This window comes from Rattus rattus, chromosome 8 (genome assembly GCF_011064425.1).
Source record: "Rattus rattus isolate New Zealand chromosome 8, Rrattus_CSIRO_v1, whole genome shotgun sequence".
NCBI lineage: Eukaryota > Metazoa > Chordata > Mammalia > Rodentia > Muridae > Rattus > Rattus rattus.
The window spans coordinates 72883489-72902844 of NC_046161.1; the positions used below are offsets into that span (position 1 = coordinate 72883489).

The 19356-nt window shown below is 42.6% G+C and overlaps 1 protein-coding gene across 1 annotated transcript in view; it reads left to right on the forward strand.

Annotated features, from left to right (window-relative positions):
- Positions 1-19356, forward strand: part of Cd109 (CD109 molecule) — a 108137-nt gene that overhangs the window by 11703 nt on the left and 77078 nt on the right. Inside the window, exons 3-5 of the mRNA XM_032911187.1 lie at positions 7971-7999; positions 10009-10239; positions 14584-14709. Of these exons, the coding sequence (XP_032767078.1) occupies positions 7971-7999; positions 10009-10239; positions 14584-14709 (386 nt within the window). The remainder of the gene's footprint in view (positions 1-7970; positions 8000-10008; positions 10240-14583; positions 14710-19356) is intronic.

A 19356-nucleotide genomic window follows, 5' to 3' on the forward strand; every position in this document is an offset into this window, starting at 1 on the left:
TGAAAAGGGTAAATGCAGGTTTTACCATAGTCTTCTATCTTTATTACTATTACTGAATACTACTGTGTAGCTTTAAAGCAGCCATGGGTAAATGAGTGAGCAACTTGAAGGTCTGTATGTCTTTGAGTAACAGCGAAAGATTGTTCCCTCTGACCCATTTGTTTGAAAATGAAAAACCATCTTTAGTTCATGAACTACATGAAGAGTGTGGGCCAAATGTGATCTGTCTGCCGAAATAGGTACTCTGCATGTCTGGAAGTCAAGAGCCTTGCCCGACTCTTGCTTTCCCATTTCTACTGAACCTTAGTTTAAATTTATCTTACCCTAGTGGGTTTCTATTTGACCTCACCTCACTGAGCCATGTACATGGAATGAAACATGTGTGAATGCCATAGTTATTGAAATATTTACAAGCAAGAGGAAGCAAGAAAGAAAAAAGATAAGAGTATGAAAGAGACCAAAGGAAGGTTTAAAAGAGGTGGAAATGCTCATCTTTCTGTAGTTCATCTGGAGATAAAATAGTTTTCTGCACAATCAGAGGATATTTAAACTGGTAAAGAGGTAAGAAATTTAACCGTGGGGATAAAAATACATTTGTTTTCTGCACATGACTGCATAGCAAAGTGGTGCCAAAGATATTAAAGCTCAAAATTAAGTTGGGCAGATACATAGTAGAAAAATCTTTTTTTTTTAAAATAGAGAGAATTTTTGGACCTGGTTTTATTTCCAAATGTGCACTGGTTTTTTCGATCACTGATTCTCCAGAGTTACTTGGGGAGGGCAGATGTCAGGTAAGGCAGCAGATGTGTGCTTTAAAAGTCGAGGAAAGGTTCGTTCTTCTGTATGCTCATTACACAACTTAAAAATAGCCTTGGCTTCATTTGTAAGCCAAACGGCCAGTTCTTCCGCCTGTGCCAAGTGTGAAGTCTACAGACAAGGCTTCTTTGGAGTTGTTTCCTGCTGAGGGGCAGAGGCAGCACTCTGGAAGGCCCTGAGATGGATTCCCTCTTGTCTCGTACGAAAGTGACCAGAGGCTACAGTTGTCTGGCATGACGGTCATAAGGACTTTACAAAATGGAGTGCAACTTAGTGATCGGGAGTGTGAGCCGCCTTTCAGGACAGCCATTTCCCGTGTCTGAGTGGAACCTGGCCAACATCAAAAAGAAAGGAAAATACTCCTAAGGTTTGCAAATACTATCTGCTTTCCTCTCACCCCAGCAACAGCAGAGAAAGGAGTTATTATTTCCCTTCTATGCTGCCTCCTTTCCCCATCCCCCGCTTTTATGGTTTGGTGACCCAGGTTATTGTAAAATCTTTAGACTTTCAAATAAGTCCTGTACTAGGACTTGGTGAGTGAGTGCCTAGGAAATTCCAAGACATATTTTTAAACTTACAGAGAGGACAGCAGCAATAGCACTAAGTAATGTTAAACATTTAAAGTTGACCTTTTAATGAGGACTCAGGAGATTAGTCAAAGGCCTCAACTGTTCTATGCGCACACTATCTGAGATGCAGGATTCAGCCGGAGCTAGGGAGGCTGAGACATCTCCACTCCTGTGCTCTCCCTCCTGGCTCTGTTTTTTTCCTGGTTGTGTGACAGATGTCATCATAGGTCTGCAGTGGGACCCAGGCGTGCAACTCCTCCAGCTTTGATCTCCTGAGAAACCCTTCAAAGGTGTGAGCTGACTAAAAGCTACACCCAAAACAAACAAAACAAGACAAGACAGAACAAATCGAGTGCTACTGTGAAATGAGATTTCTAGTGAGTCTCTTTGGAATGGCCGGCATGCTTGCCCTCCAGTTAGCCAGTGTAAGAGATTCATTTAGTGCAGAATCCCAACTGATTTCCTCTTTCTCCTTGCCCGATGTCACGTGGGTATCGGTCAGTGCTGACATTTCTACTCCTCCTCAGTCTTTGTAAATCTGATGTCCGTGGGAGGTAGCCTGTGTGTGAGACCAGGGTAGAAAGGAAGCATACTGTTTCTGCCATTCCCTGGGCTGACAAAATAGCTAACCCGGAAGGTTTATCCCGAAGCGATGAAAACTAGATACCTTTCAGGAACCGGCTGGTTTGCTGGGGACATGGCTCTCGGTACTGCAGCTTTTTATACTTGACTTTGGTGTGGGACATTATGATGGCTGCTGCCTTGTAGCACCCACATCCACTGCAGGAGAAAGGCTCTTTCATTTAAACTGTAGGGTGTGTCCCAGCTCTCTGATCCTCCTGTAAGCTAGAGATCGGACTTGCGCGGGGTCGCCCGCTCCTGGGAATGGCCTGTTTAGGTACCAGGATCCACACAGACGAGGAGAGCAAGATGAGATTTAAAACCTCTGTGATTAAGGAATTAGGGGCATTCACAAACGGATCAGCCAGGTGAAACTCCGACAGTAGCGAGCACTGCCAGAGAGGATACTGCAAGAGACGTCCACAGTTGGTCTGATGCTAGGATCTTAGAGCCAGGCTGCCCGTTGAGAGTCTTGGGCGACCCAGGGCTCCAGATTCCATTTGTAAAGTAAGGATAAAAGAATTATTGGAACATTCGCTCAGAACGCCCCTGTCCACGAAGCTCCTACTTAGAATGGATATTTCTACCCTACACTGAGCTGGAACGGCGAGGCCCCGTGGTATCGCAGCTGTTAGAATTGGTGTAAACCGTAGAAGAAACTCGGAGGCTGACAGTTTCCACGGCTTCTGTCTTGTGAAGATAGTTGGAGAGTTGCTTTGATTCATAAAAATGGAAAAAGAAAAAAAAAAAGGGAGTTCTGTCAGATCTGTTGGCTGTTTTATTGTTTCTAAATAAAAATGTCAGAGCTCAACCCTCCAGGACAGCATTGTAGAACAGAAATATAATTCAACAATGTAAATAATAGAACATTCTCCAGGCACTATATTGCAAAAGAGTAAAATAAATTATATAAATTAATTTTGATAGTATACTTTATATGAGCTAGATGATTTATTGTTTGTAATTACAGACTTAATGACTACACAAAATCCTTATAAAAACCATTGCTGACTATTTCACCCTATATCTTTTTCCATGTCTAAGAAATCAGGTACATTTCACAGGTGTCACATGTATCTGCTGCCCACTATGTGGGATAGCCTAGCGTCAGAATTTTGCTGGAAGTTTTTTTTTTTCTCTTTGTTTTTCATCCCTGTATGCTTGCTTCGTTTTTGTATTAGTTATTTTTGAGCTCAGGCTGGTCTCAAACTTGTGATCCTCCTGCCTCAGCCCTCCGAGTACTGGGATTTCAGTGTGCTCCACCATGCTGGGGGGTGAGCTTTGCTAGTTAATCTTGCTCGTTTCCAAGATTTCCCAATTATCTAGATCTGGGAACAAGCCATCCCACAGTTTCGTAGCTCAACATAAAGTGCTGACCGTTTCTCACTGGTCTCTATGTGCTTGCAAGCCCAAGGCTCACGATCACTGCCTGACCAGTTACAGAGCCCCAGAGCCCCAAGGTTTCATCAGTACTGCAGCCTTTCCTCGCTCTCAATTCATCATGCAGTTAATATCTAGGGCAGCACGACCTCATCAGATTTTGTTTTGTTTGGTAGGTTATGATCCATTATTTGTTGAATGTTTAAGTTGTTTGGTCACACTACTTCTTTCATTGTATATTTGTGTCTCCATGTTCTTATGTGTGGGTACAGGGGTATGTCCCTGCACGTGGAGTCTGGAGCCAATCGTCTTCCTCCATCGCTGTCCATTTTCTTTTCTGAACCAGGGTCTTGCGCTGAACCTTGAGCAAGCTTGAGCGGAAGCCTTGGCTGGGTTGGCTGGTCTGTGGGTGGTAGGGTCTTCGACCTCTGCCCTCTCAGCAGCAGGAGTACAGGTGTGTGCCCCTGTGCTTGGCTTTTTGCATGGGTTCTGGGGATAGGGACTCAGGCTCTCCTGTGTGTAAGGCCAACGATTTGCTCACTAAGCCATCTTCTCATTACCTACCGCATACTACTTTAAATCAGAGAAACAACCTTCATTTGTACTGAGATACCTGGCACGATGTATTGTCCACACAGCCACTTCTACTGCATAGAGATTAGCCTCCCTTTGATTGTTTCCTGCTGTGATGGAATGGTAAGTATTTCAGCATGGGGCTGGAGGAATGGCTCAGTAATTAAAACTGAGGACAACTCTTTGAGTGGATCTGAATCAGGTCCCAGTTCCTACACCGCCTGTAACTTCAACCCCCGAGCACCTAGCCGACACCTGCATGCATGTGCACACATATGTATACATAAACATATAATTAAAAATCTTTAAACTTATTCCAGCATAGTATTTTGTGGGGCCTCTCAGAGCACTGTGGCTTTCTTCCACAAAAGAAAAAAAAAACTCATCTGATAGAGCGGCATGTGCTTGTAAGGGAGAGCAGAGGAAGGAAGATTGCCTCACCTTGGAGGCAAGCCTGGTCTACTTCCTAACTGTGTATAGAGAATCTAGTGAGTTCCGGGCTAGGTAGGGCTCTATGGGGAGACTTCATCCTAAAGAGCAAAGCAAAGCAAAGCAAACAAACAAACACCCCAAGCCAACCAAGAGACAAAAGAACAAAAATAGGAAGGAAGGGAAAAAAAGCCCTTTTCCTTGGTGCTGGGGATGGAATGCAGGGCTTCAGCCTGCTGGGTGAGCAGGCTCAGCCACTGAGCCACAGTTGTAGCCAACAAACATTTTTGAAAGAGACTTTTCTTGTTACATTTCCTCCATCAGCTCAGAAGCATGATGGCCTTTAGACACAGACACAGACACAGACACAGACACAGACACAGACACAGACACAGACACAGACACAGGCACACAGACACACACAGACACACACAGACATACACACAGACAAACATACACACACAGACAAACACACACAGACATACACACACACACACACACATACACACAGACACATACACACACACAGACACACACAGACACACACACACACACACACACACACACACAGACACACACACACACACACACACAGACACACACACACACACACACACACACACAGACATACATACAGACATACACAGAGACACATACATATACATACTATATATATATATATATATATATATATATATATACTCACACACACAATTCTACAGAATATAATCATTTCCTCCTCCTCCTTTCTCCTTCCAGCCCTTCCCACATACCCCTTTTGCTCTGTCTTAAATCCATAGATTTTGTGTAATTGTCTTTTACGTTTTTAACTTTCTTCCCTCTTACCTCCTCTTAGTGTATTCTTTCTCTAGCTACATTCATGGTTAGCTGACTCTTCTGCAAAGTTGTCTATATTAATCTGTTCCTAAATTCTTGCTGGAGAGGACTACTTCCTCATTCCCAAGTGTGTATAGAGAATATCTGATAGTGTATTTCTGATTCTCAAAGAAGCCAATCAAGAATTAAAAAAAAAAAAAAAAAAGCCCGTGAAAGAACTTGTATTTATATATTTCTAAAATGTTTTCCTTTTTTTTTAAAACCTAGTTTCTGATATAGCCTCTCAGCTTTATTTAAAGTCAGTATAAAATATAAATGTCCCGTGGGAAGTGAAAGGTTATTAGACATAGATTGTTCCTGCTCAACTGTTTTTATACCCAGCTATGAGATCAGCACATCAAAGAGACAGCTGGGTCTCCTCTTATTACAGACCACTCATAATAGCTGAGGTGGTAACAACCCGCGTCCATTAACAGATAAATGGGTAAAGAAACATTGTATATTTTCACAGTGGAATACTGTTTGACTCTGAAAAAGGAAACCCTGCCATTTGCACTATGTGGGTGAATCTGAGGACAGGGTATGATTTCACTATATGTAATTGTAAAGGGTTGAACATTAAGAAAAGGAGACTAAAATGCTGGTTTATCCAGCTAGGGGCTTCAGGGGAGATGTTGGTCAAAGAATAAAAAATTTTAGTTAGACATGAGGAATAAATACCAGTGTCTAAGACACTTTTATGTACTTGAAAATGATCAATAGGGTAAAAGGTAGTTGTTCTAACAGCAAATATGAGTATCTGTGAGGCAGTACATCTTGTTAGCCACTCCACAGGTTCTTCATGAGTCAAAACATCATACTGTACATCATAAATTTATTCAAGTTTTCCCCTGTTAAATAAGATAATAACACAAAAGAGATAATCGTCAGATTAGACCCGTCTCACAATTGCTCGCTCCCAGCTCGGCTCAGCTCAGCCAGCTCTGGCTTTGGTAGGGTCACAGTGCCCTGTTCTGCTGTGCATTCTCTGCCCTGCTCCTTCCTTCCCTGACTGACTCCTCCTATCCCACAGCGCTAGAGGGCAGTGTTATTTTCCCAGGCTCCCCTTCGAAGCAACATCCAATCAGCTCTCTTTCTTCACTTTCCCCCAAATTTTGTCCTATTGTGTCAGACTCTAGCTCTTTGCAGGGCAGCTCACCATCATCAGGGGAGCTGCTCCATCTGTCTGGTAATCCATGATGGTGAATTGCCTGGTGGTTCCTGCAAACCTATTCCTATTCCCCTGAGTCCACTGGGAGACTGTTGTTTAAAATGGGCGTGTACACATCTGGGAATATACAGGATTGTTTCATAATGGGAAGTTAGAAAATGTATTAATTTGCATGTATTTTATTTTGGAGGCAGGTTTTTGATATGCAGCCCAGGCTGGCGTTGAATGCACTGTGTAGTCCAGGCTAGCCTCATGGTGATTTTCTTCTCACGTTAGCCTCCAAGGTGCTGCGATTACAGGTGTGAGTCATCACTCAGCTGCTTCTGTTATTTTTGAGCAAGATTAAGCAATTCAGGCTTTGGATGTTTAATATCTTGAATGAGGAAGTATACGTATCCCACTTTAAAAACGTAGGCTGATATTGGTGATATATGTCGCATGCTTTATTGATGGCGTGTTTCCTCATAAACACTTGGAGAATGTTGCTATAGAGACAAGCTGACATGCTGGTGGACACCTCTCCAAGCTTTCTGGTACTCTGATGACCTTCAAGTGCTTCTTGTATGTCTGTATATTACAGGCGACAACAGCCTCCCCAGAAGACACTGTATGGGTTTGGAATAGTATTTTCCTTTTATGGATGAAAATACTGAGCTGTAGAATCTGGTCTAAGGGCAGGCAGGGCAGGAAAAGAGCGTAGACCCCTGTGTCTGGTGTGATTTCAAAGTGTGTTGGTGTTGTTAATTTCTACTCTGTACTGGGCCATTTTGTATCTCCTGGTTCTTACATGGTAGACTTCATATGGCTTCGTTTGAGAGGGACATTGCGGTTCCTTTAATAAATAGTTCTTCAATAAAGGAACGAACCAAGGGCTATTATCACATCTGATTGTGGGATAAGTACCTTGGTGATTTTAACCTGAAACTATTTTTCCTTGAAATAAATGGGTCTGATGAAAAATGGACATGTGTTAAGTCGTGGGTCCTATTTTTAGAAAGTGTACATGAAAGATAGTCTGTTCCAGCCTGATCCTAGTGAATCACTGCTGAGTGCTGGCTCTTCCTAGCATGACTAACGCCTCCCTTTGTCTTGGGTGTCTGAGAACATGAAGAGGGAGCCTCCCGGAGGACAGAGCTCAGTGCAGAGCGTGAGATGCCATGAAGCCCTGGGCTCAATCTCCTGTACTACAGCCCCCAAGGAAGACAGAACCATAATAACACCCCCTCCATGAGCTCCAATCCCCAGGCTCTCCCGTCCTCTCTGAGGCACCCCTCAAACCCCAGAACCTTAACAGTGACAGAGCAGTGACGGTGAGAGTGTGGCGACGGCAGAACTTGTTGGGATTTGATCCCTGGCTGATCACCTTTTAATCTTGATCTTCTCCAGAAGGATAGGCTACAAGTTCTTGGTTATTTTGGGAATTAACAAAGCTGTTTTGGTTTGGCCAAGGAAGTTGACGGTTCTATCCATATGGAAAGAATGTTAAGTCTTGTTAAATTTTGACAAATACCTTTCCTTTCTTGTTTTCCTTTTAGGGCATTTCGGAATTCTTGTTCTTCCGGCAGTAAGTATCCATATAAATTATTTTGGTTTCGATAAATAATGTCAAAAATTGGCTTCAGAAATACATTGCAAGCTGGGTGTAATGACATACATCTTTAATCCCAACACTTGGGAAGCAGAGGCAGGCAGATCTCTGAGTTCCAGCCCAGTCAGGGCTACACAGAGAATCCCTGTCTCCAAAAACCAAACCACTAACCAAAAAACCCAAGCCAAACAAACAAACAAAGAAACATCTCAAAACAACAACAAAAGAAATGTTTTCAAACTATGGCTTATGCACCTTTTTATTGGCTTTTAATTTACATCACTTTTAAGTTTTACTTGAATTTACTGCACACTTTTCAAATATTTAAGACCTAAGAACAATATTACTTTAGAGAGATTGCCTATTATGTTCTTGAAACTCCTAGCAGGGATTTTTCTTCAATAAACTGGAACAATAGATCACTTTATTGTGTTTGACCCTACTCCTGTATTAATGCGTTTCCTTTCCTTTCCTTTCCTTCCCTTCCTTTCCCCTTTCCCTTCCCCTTCCCCTCCCCCTTCCTTCCTTCCTTCCTTCCTTCCTTCCTTCCTTCCTTCCTTCCTTCCTTCCTTCCTTCCTTCCTTCCTTTCTTTCTTTCTTTCTTTCTTTCTTTCTTTCTTTCTTTCTTTCTTTCGGACAAGGTCTCACTATGTAGCCATGTATCTCTGGCTGGCCATGAATTTATAGAGATTTTTCTGCTTCTGTCTCCTTAGTGCTGGGATTAAAGGCACCACCATCCATACCCAGTGTGTGTTTTAAATTAACATTTTAAAATTACACAATAGTTTTTATGCTAAATGTTAGCATGTGTTTCATCTTTTTGTTATTAAATACATTGCAGGATTTTTCATACATGTATACACTCTGTTTTGGGCATTCACCTTTCTTTCCCTCTCCCGTCCCCTCAGATCCCTGTCGATCCCGTCCTCTTCTCTTTATTTCCAAGTCTTATTTTGGTAACCGAATGCAGACTTTATTTTCTGAAGGAAGGTAGATCAGAGACTTTCTGGACATGTTTAAAATCACATCATGTTGCTACAAGATTAATATAGCACATGCTGGGTTTGGATATGGGTTGGTGGCCTGGAGTGCTGTCCCTAACTCTCTAACCCTGGTTTCTTTGTGAAATGGTTTTAGTAGGAGAATCCAGTCAAGGGTGGGTGTGGAACTGGGTTGAGGGGTTATCTAGAGGTCAAATAATGGAGAACATGTGAACTGCTCAATTTGGCTTGTGGTCTGTTTGTATCGGATGGTAGGATTTCTGCTGTTATTAATGGTATTAAAAATGGCGGTATAGCCACCAATACCATGCTGAACAGGGTATAGGAAAAGAAAGAATTGCAGATGAGAGTTTGAGAGACTACAGCAAGGAGACAAACATTGGTGTTTCACAGGCTGATTGCCTCAACAAATGGGGGAAAGCTTACGGGGTAGGGGGGGGGGTGGAGTGGGGTGAGGGAGGGGGTGGAATGAGGCTTCCAAGCTTAGCAGCTGTGAGGAGTGAGAACAAATCTACACATAGACAAGGAAATGGGGTTGGGGATTTAGCTCAGTGGTAGAGCGCTTGCCTAGGAAGCACAAGGCCCTGGGTTCGATCCCCAGCTCCGAAAAAAAAAAAAAAAAAAAAGACAAGGAAATGTCCGGAAGGTGGGGGGCAACATTTGAAATGTAAATAAATGAAATGATCAATTAAAAAAAGAAATGGTGACGTAACTCCTGCTGAGAGAGACAGCTATGGAGCTTGTGTCCCTCACTCCAGAATCTCTCTGATCCAATTGAAGAGCAGAGTACAGGATTTTAAAGGTGAGAGAGAGAGCAAACTGTTTATCTTTGGTGCCTATGAAGGATACGATTCCCCCAACACTACAGTTCTTTGTGATAATAGTATGTGTTTAATCTTTTTTTACTCTAATTTGTAATTAAACCATTTTTTTAAAGGTCAAATGGCGAGACTTTGATATGTCTGTCTATCTTTCCCCTCCCAGCTCCCTATGCACAAGGGAAACAAGATTTATGAACTACACATAAGTGGAAAATCGGAGACTGAGATCGTATTCTCCAACCGGACACGGTTAACATTTGACAGCAAGAGGATCTCTGTCTTCATTCAGACAGATAAGGTGATCTACAAGCCGAAGCAGGAAGTGAAGTTTCGAGTGCTTACACTCTTCTCAGATCTCAAGCCTTACAAGACACCCGTGGACATTTACATTAAGGTGAGTGGCAGGCTGACACGAAGCGGGGTTCAAGCCATCCTGCTAAAGCTGCCTGGAGAACTCTGTTCATGTTAGTGACCCAGTAACGTGAGTTTCACCTCTCAGCATGGAGATCCTCTGAAGGGAGGTGCTGGGACCTCAGAGCTCAGGCTATGGAGTCTGTCCGTCCATGTCTGGTCCTGGCTTCATCACTATGACCTGTCTACTCATGAGCTTACTGCTTTTGCCTACAGGGCCATGACACCATCTAGGAGAAGACTCAGGGCTGTAACTCATCAGCAGTGTTTTTGCGTTCCTTCTCCCTCAGGCAACTCTGGGAATTACTGTATTAGTGTTTCTTAGAGCTTTGTCCATGAGCTAGAAGAAACCCTGGCATTTCATTGCTGTTACTTCCTTAACCACGAGGCAGCTAATTTATAACTAATTGTATTTCTTCCTGAGTCCTTTCACTGCACAGCATTCCCGTGCATCACGCTGTGGCTGATGTAACAGAGCCAACTGCTGGTTACAATGCATGACCCAGGAGTTGGCCCAGGAGACAGACAGTGATGATCTTCTTCTTCTTCTTCTTCTTCTTCTTCTTCTTCTTCTTCTTCTTCTTCTTCTTCTTCTTCTTCTTCTTCTTCTTCTTCTTCTTCTTCTTCTTCTTCTTCTTCTTCTTCTTCTTCTTCTCCTTCTCCTTCTCTTCTTCTCCTTCTCCTTCTCCTTCTTTCTCCTCCCTTCCTCCTCTTCCTCCTTCTCCTCCTCCTCCTTCTTCCTTCTCCTCCTCCTCCTTCTTCTCCTTCTCCTCCTCCTCCTCCTCTTCCTCCTCCTCCTCCTTACTTTCTTTTCTTTTATTGGATATTTTTTATTTACATTTCAAATGTTATCTTCTTTCCTGATTTCCCCTTCAGAAACCCGCTATCTCCCCCTGCTTCTATGAGGGTGTTTCCCCCACTCCCTCCCACCTCCCCACCCTGGCATTCCCCTACACTGGGGCATAGAGCCTTGACAGGACCAAGGGTTTTTCCTCCTATTGATGCCTGACAAGGCCATCCTCTGCTACATATGTGACTGGAGCCATAGGTTCATCCCTCTGTACTCTTGGGATAGTGGATTAGTCCCTGGAAGCTCTGTGGGGTCTGGTTGGTTGATATTGTATTCTTCTTATGGGGTTGCAAACCCCTTCATGTCATTTAGTTCTTTCTCTAACTCCTCCATTGGGGACCCTGTTCTCAGTTCAATGGTTGGCTGCAAGCATCCACCTCTGTATTTGTCAGGCTCTGGCAGAGCCTCTCAGGAGACAGCTATCTCAGGCTCCTGTCAGTATGTACTTCTTGGCAACCATGATATTGTCTGGGTTTGGTTGATCTGCCCATTCTTGACCTGCTTCCCATCACTGATTTAAAATCTCTGGCTTCCACTACTCAGTAAACCATATTTACCTCTGTCATACTCCTTCTCTAGGAGAATTCTTTTTCTGACTTCTAATAACTGGGTGGGCTCTGTGTGTTTAGTCAAAGGCTAGAGAATAAGAGAAAGTGTGTGGCCCTTGGTCTCAAGAGTTCGTAGTACAGCTGGAAGCAGAGCTTTGTAAAATAAAATATGTTAAAAAGGATCTTCACTGCACTTTACAGTAAGTCACACTCAGGAAGAGTAAACTCCGATGTCCCAGAGGCTGTCCACAAAGAGCTCACTGCTGTCGGATGCCTGTCCAGCAGACAGGAAGCTGAGGTTTTTACTAGTAGTTGAGAGAGGGAGGGACATTCCTTGCCTAGAGGCCCAGAGGTGTGGAGTTCTGTGGTGAACTGCAGATGACTGTGTATGTTGGGAAGAAGAACCTAGAAGTAGAGATCCTGCAAGTGTTTGAACCTCAGTCTGTGGACACTAGGAAGCCATCGTCACCTAGGGGCCTGCTGGGATTATACTGACTCTGTTCACTCTTTGTCTGGATCTGGGTCAAGCCTTTCAACCCCACGAGCACTCTCAGACTAGCTGTTCCGGATGACAGGGTGAGCACCGGGCAAGAGTGGAAGGAGGGATCAGCAGCATTAGTTAGAGTCGGGTATGGTGGATTTGTGAGGTTGGAGAGGAGACAAAGTAGATAGAGAATGGGGCAGCATTGCCAGGACAGGGAGCGTGAGAGATGACTACTTTGCATGGATACTGCGGGAAGCCAGTTTGTCTGTGAGGTTGTGGGATGACAAAAGCATTCCTCATTGGCCCCTATTAAATAGTTCTCTGATATACTTTTGCTGAGCGGACAGCTGGCATGAGTTTGAAGTCTGAGTCCCATCACGTGTTGTTGCTATAATAGGGAGCTGTGTCAGTCAATTACAGCAGAGTGTTTCCTTAACTGCTCTGGAAGTCAGCTTTCTCAACAGTTGGGAAAGGACAACTCTACCTCTTCTTTCTGTCCCTCATAGTACCATTTCTACTTTCATATCATACATGCCCACACATGCACACATACACACATGCATACACATGTGCATACACACATATGCACATACATGTGCACACACATGCACACACACACTCCCTTTATATTGAAATGTAGATTCCATGTATGAGAGAAATAAAATATTTGTCTTTCTGAGTCTGGCTTATTCACTGGAGGAGAATCGTAATGATCTGAGGTGAGCTGGAGTACCTTGCACAATGGGCCTTTAACGAATGAGGATTCTAGCTCAACAATGAGAAGTCATTTCCTTTCCTCCCTTCTTCCCTTCCCTTCTCCTTCCTTCCTTCCTCCCTTCCTTCCTTCCTTCCTTTCTTCCTTCCTTCCTTCCTTCCTTCCATCCTTCCTTCCTTCCTCCTTTTTAATAAACAGTCACTTTTTAATGATGTTCATACATGCACATCACTGTATTTTATTAATAGTCACCCTCTATCACCCTGGTTTTCTTCCCAACAGAGGCTTTCATGTTGTATGTTTGTGACATGAATGTATATTTGCATACGATGATGGCCAAGTGGTACTCATTATTTTCCTCTCATTTCTTTGTCTTTTAGACTTCTTTCTCTCCTGCATAGTCCATTTCTACTTTCACCTCACTGTCTCTCTGTCTCTGTGTCTCTGTCTCTGTGTCTCTGTCTCTGTCTCTCTCTGTCTTTCTGTCTCTCTGTCTCTGTCTCTCTCTGTCTCTGTCTCTCTGTCTCTGTCTCTCTCTCGAAATGTAGATTCCATGTATGAATGAGGTATTTGCCTTTGTGAGTCTGGCTTATCTCACTTAACATATTCTCTTCAGTTGTATCCACTTGTCATTTGTAAATGGTGCAAATGACAGGACTTCCTTCTTTTTTAAAGAAAATTAATCTAATTTTTTTTTTACTTATTCACTTTACATCCCACTCGTTGCCCCCTTCAGTCTCCCCCTTTCCCAATCCCCCTCTGAGAGGCTCTGCCTAGCAGCTGACTCAGACCTTCATTCTTTATTGTGCAGACATAACAGTGCTTTATTTATTCATTTCTCTGTTGGTGGCCATTTTAGGCTGGTTCCACATCTTGGCTATTGTGACTAATGCTCAGTAAACATGGATGTGTAACTATGTTGACATAGGTTCTTTCAAATGAATGTCGAATGTCAGCGTCAGATCATGTGGCTGTCCTAGCTGAGTTTCTTGAGGTCCTTGTATTTTGATTTTCATATGTGTTCATACTTTGTATTTTAGTGAGGGTTTCTTTAAGACACTCACGTAGATTTGTTGGAGTGCATGCTGTGTGTCCTCTGCAGAGGGATCTATGGTGTCAGGAATTAAAAGGCGGTTCAGAATCAGCATGGCCTGAGGAGAAGTAACGGGAAAGGAAGAAACTTTGATTTGTTTCTTTAGTGGTATAGATCTGTTATTTTCCAAAAACTTTCCACAGTGTTACTTTTCTCACTGCTTTGACAAAATACATTTCCGAAGCCTCTTAAGGAAGGGTTAGTTTTGGCTCATAGTCTGAGGGCGTGGTCTACCATGAAAGGGATGGTGGCGGCGAGAGCTGCTGTCGCCGTGGTGGCAGGAGTGAGGGGCAGCTAGTCACACTACATCCATGTTCAGGAAGCAGAGGGAGATTCACTCTGCTGTCCTCTGCCTTCTCTCCTCTTCCTCTTATTCATTCTGGGCTGCCAGCTAAACCTCTCTGGAAGCGTCTTCACAGATCCAGCTAGGGTATGTCTCCTGGGTGATTCTAAACTCTGATCTAATAGTTTAACCATTGCACCATCGCAGTGTCATATTTTGGGGGAAACTTGTAGATGTGTCTGGGAGATGGGTGGGCCTGGCCATACTGCCAGGCAGGCATCATTCCTAAGTAGCATACACTTGCCCCTGGGCAGCCTACCAGAGTTAACACACATGGTTTGCTTTCTGTTGTAGGATCCAAAGTCTAATTTGATCCAACAGTGGCTTTCTCAGGAAGGTGAACTTGGAGTTGTTTCCAAAACTTTTCAACTATCCTCTCATCCAATACTTGGTGACTGGTCCATTCAGGTTCAAGTGATTGTGAGTATAAATGTACTTTTTGGGGGAGAATGTAAAAATGTTTTAAATTGTTCCTGTGGTAAAATTTCTCCTAAGTCATTCTATGGACAGAAATAAGTTGCTATGTTTATCTAGCCAATCTAGTCATTATAGCCATCACCACTTTCTATCACAGAGTGGAGGTTTAAACATTGTGTCATTTTGTTCTAAAGCTGATTAAATATTTATTTATTAATTGCGTGTATTGACGCTTTTAAGACTGAATACTGAACACAAACTTATTCTTTTGGTACATTTGATGTTTCAGAATAACAATTGGGGTTGGGGATTTAGCTCAGTGGTAGAACGCTTGCCTAGCAAGCGCAAGGCCCTGGGTTCGGTCCCCAGCTCTGAAAAAAAAAAAAAAAAAAAAAACTCAAAACAAAATAACAATTAAAATGTGATTAGACAAACTTGCTTTGTTCTTGTTGTAAGACAGTGGCTTTAAAGAGTCACGTGGACCCTGTTCTTCAGGCCTTTTCTCTCAGAGTTGCTCTTGTATTTGCTTCCCTCACATGCAGATCTGTGACAGGGTAGGAGCAGGGCAGTGCCCTTTGTTGCTCTCTGCCACAGCTTCCCATGGGTGCACTGCTTTTTTTTTTGTTGTTGTTAGTTTTTCTATTGCTGTGAAAAAAACAACATGATCATAAACACTTTGCAGGGGAAATGGTTTATGTCACTTCCACATCATAGTCTGCCATTGAAAGAAGTCAGGACAGGAACTCAAACAAGGCAGGAACCTGGAGGCAGGAGCTTATGCAGAGGCCATGGAGGAGTGCTGCTTACTGGCTTGCTCTCTCCATAGCTTGCTCAGCCTACTTTTACAGCAGCCAGGACTACAAATTTCCAACCCTGGCTGACATCATTTACCAGCAGTTCCCCTACTAGATAGGGCTTTATGAGATCTTTGCTCAACCACGATGGGATTTTGGTTGGCTTGATCTTGTGTGGTCATTCCTCATGCATTTACATCCACTAAGAGTTGATGTGTGCACTGACCCTGTCAAGGCCATTATCTCTGGCTCTTATAATCTTTCTACCCTCTCTTCCATGATGACACCTGAGCCTTGACGGTGAGAGGGTGTGATATAGATGGTCCATTTGAAGCTGGTCACTTCATAATCTTAATTTCTGCATGTTGACAAGTGTGTTAGCATCTATTACAGGAAGACGCTTCACTGACAAGGGTTGAGAGATGCATTAATCTATGGGCAATTTAATTCTGCTTTCCTTATTGAAATAATAGTGTAGGTTCTCCTCTAGGGCCTGTGACCTAGGCCACCATGGATTTTTGGCCTAGTTAACAGTACTTGGCATGAGTTCTGTCTTGTGGACCTTAAATCCAAGCAGAGAGTGGTTGGTGGATCAAATAACGCTCGTGCAACTGTTGCCCATGTCCTGCCAGGCACCTCATTATTGTCGACACAGGGTCACAACTAGTAAGACTTGATTATTTTCCTCTCCTAGTAGTATATATAGACATTTCCAGATAGTCAGTAGGGAATAATTTTCTAGATTTGTACCAGCTTGATTCCTCCATGTTCTACAGGTCAAATATGCAGTAGCTTCTGTAATAGGGTTATACCGTCAAGTTCTGGAGCTTAACCAGGAACAAGTGCAATAGCATGTAATGTTTGGGGGAGCTATGGAACCCCATAGAACAACTTGGAAAGAGCTTCATACCTGTCCCTGGGCTTTTTATTTGATAGTTTCTGAAATGTGGGAGAGGCATTTCCCTACTTTACTCCTCCCATCCTCCCATTATAGGGTAACGCAATTTTAACTTCTTTTATATGATTATATAGAGATTTTAGGAAACTTTTAAAGTAGTAGTTTTCTATACACAGTAGGTTTCTACATGGCCTTAAAAAAAAGTCTTTAGTGTTAGTTTTCTCTTCTCCCTGTGACTTAACACTCCTTTTTCTACAAGAGATATTCTTGACTCAAACATGACTTATTGAGTTGATGTTTGCAAGCACATAGAATGTGCTTTATGACATCTTAGAATTATATAGCTCCATTACTAAGACATTCACAGGGAAGCAACCCAGAGGAAGTATTCAGTTCAGTTTTTGAGTTATTTAAGATATTTGACTTCTTGGATCTTTCTAGTTGGCACTTTTGCTATTTATTTATTTATTTATTTATGCCTTTTGAGACAGGGTTTCTCTATGTAGTCCTGGCTGTCCTGGAATTCCCTCTGTAGACCAGGCTGGCCTCGAACTTACAGAGATCTGCCTGCCTTCCAAGTGCTTGGATTATAGGCGTGTACCACAACTGCCTGGCTTATTTACTCATTTTAAAGATAGGGTCTTATTAGGTTTGCCTCTGTGTCCAGGGTGCTGGACTCCTGTGAACCATAACACATTTATTTGGATTTAATGGGTCAATGTTGCCTGCCATACCTCAATTTTGATATTTTATGATACACTCATTTGTCTGATGAGTCAAGATTTCCCAGATGTTTTCATTATTGGCAAAATTATCCATCAATTTGAAAAAGGGGGGTTCTCATCTTAGAGGGAAGGTTATTCATCCCTTGCTATGACTCAAATGAACCTCGAGGTTGCTCTGAGTGAAATCAGCCACAAAAGGACAGCTGCTGTGTGATCTCGTGCAAATGCAATATTTAGGATATAGAAAGTCAGCGAAATACAGAGAATGGTGGCCAGGGGGTGGAGTGACAAGGAGGTGGGGTTGCTGTGACGGTGTAGTTTCTGTCCTGCGAGACGAAGATCCAGGGATTTGTCGCCAACACTGTAGATGCACTTAACGCGCCGACCAGTGCGCAGAGATGGCTAGATGGCAAATCATGTCACTGTAATCAAGACAAGTTAAAAACCACTGCCACCTAGTCATGAGCTATGCTGGTCATTGTGTAATATTTATATTTCTTTATATTTTATGATACACGGATGAGTAATATTTAACTTTTATAAAATAACAGAAGATGTTCGATATGATGTGTCGGGTGAGATGTATGGAAGGGGCTTGCTTGAACCATCATGAAGGATACGGTGGGGGAACTGACTTTAAGGAGTTAGTGCTAGGGTCCTACTAGGCGCTCACATCCTGGCCGGTGGTATCTTACAGATGTTTACATACCTGCCAACTTTAGCCTCGATCATTTAGCTGATCGTACTGAGTGTGTAACATGGTTCTAGAGAATATTGGAGGCAGTGTTGCAAAAGAGGTTAATAATGCAGTGAGTAATTCCTAGGTATCAAAACTAACGTCTGTAAGATTTGTAGCTGAGGTATTGGCTTATTTTCCGGATTTATAGCTTAGTGTGGTAATATCCAATCAAAAAAATTTAAACCTTAGAAAAATACTAATTCAGAGAAGATACAGGATACCATGAGAAATGTTGGTCTTCAAGTGTCTCTCTGAATGATCCTTCAGTATGATGGCTGATACACTGTTATGATAAAATAATGGTGTTTTATTGTGTAATAAGTAGGTAATGTAGCAAATTTTATGAAGGTTAATATCTACTCCTGGGAAAGCACAGATGCAGTATTTATATATATTCTCATTTGTTCTTCATAAGTGATTTTGTGATATAGGTACAACTATGTCCATTTTACGATATGAAGACCACAGCCTAGCAAATAACCTCTTAGGTATACTTCTGTAAGAAAGGAGAGTTTTTTTTTCCTTTCGACCTTTAGTTCAGTTCAGGACCAATGGTAGCTTTCTGGTCACTATATTGCTTTAACACTGAGGCCATCCACACTACAACAAGGAACAGCAATGATAATCTACAAATAATGAGTGTGTATTCCAACCCCGGGAGCTGGCAACACTGCTTGCTTGTAAGTTAACAGTTATCGCTGTCTTAGTCTAAATGCAGCTTTCCCTGTAACATTTTAGAAGCTATCATTATCCTTATGATAAAGGCAAACACCAAGTGCTTATTGTTCATGAAATGTCAATATGAGGCATAAAACTGAGAAAGAAAGGAAGAAACCCACCAAAAACCAAACCAGACCCTCGTTAACAAAACTGATGGCCACCAGGTGGCAGTACAGTCAAAGGCATGTTTGAGAGGTGAGCCCAGGCCCCTCTTCCGGCTTTTGTCTTTGCCTGACTCTGGCTTTGCATTCAGGGACTTTATATTTTATTACCTACTTTTGTTTTAGCAGCGAATCATGACTATAGATGGGATATACTCATTATTTGAATGCTCCACCATCATACGCTTTTTTTTTTAGTAACCATTCTCAATATAAACTAGGGAAAATTAATTTCAGGGAGAGAAATTTCATTCTATTTGTAGAATAAGACCCCTCTGGAATGGTACCAGCACCACAGTGGAAAGACAGTGCACTAGAACTGGAGGCTTTATCAGGGGTCTGAGGTGTAGTGACTGTAGATAACCAGGAAGTGGCATCTTTAGTCACATGTTCCCCCAGGTCAGGAAGGGGTGCTTCAGTGAAGCACGCTGTGGGCTCTTTGGTATTTACCCAATTCTAACGTTTATAGCATTTTTAGTTCCTTTATAGCAGTGGTTCTCAACCTGTGGGTGTAGAACGATTCTTTTGCAGGGGTCTCATATCAGATATCCTGCAGAGTGGATATTTGCATTGTGAGTCATAACGGGAAATTGCAGTTATGAACTGGCAACAG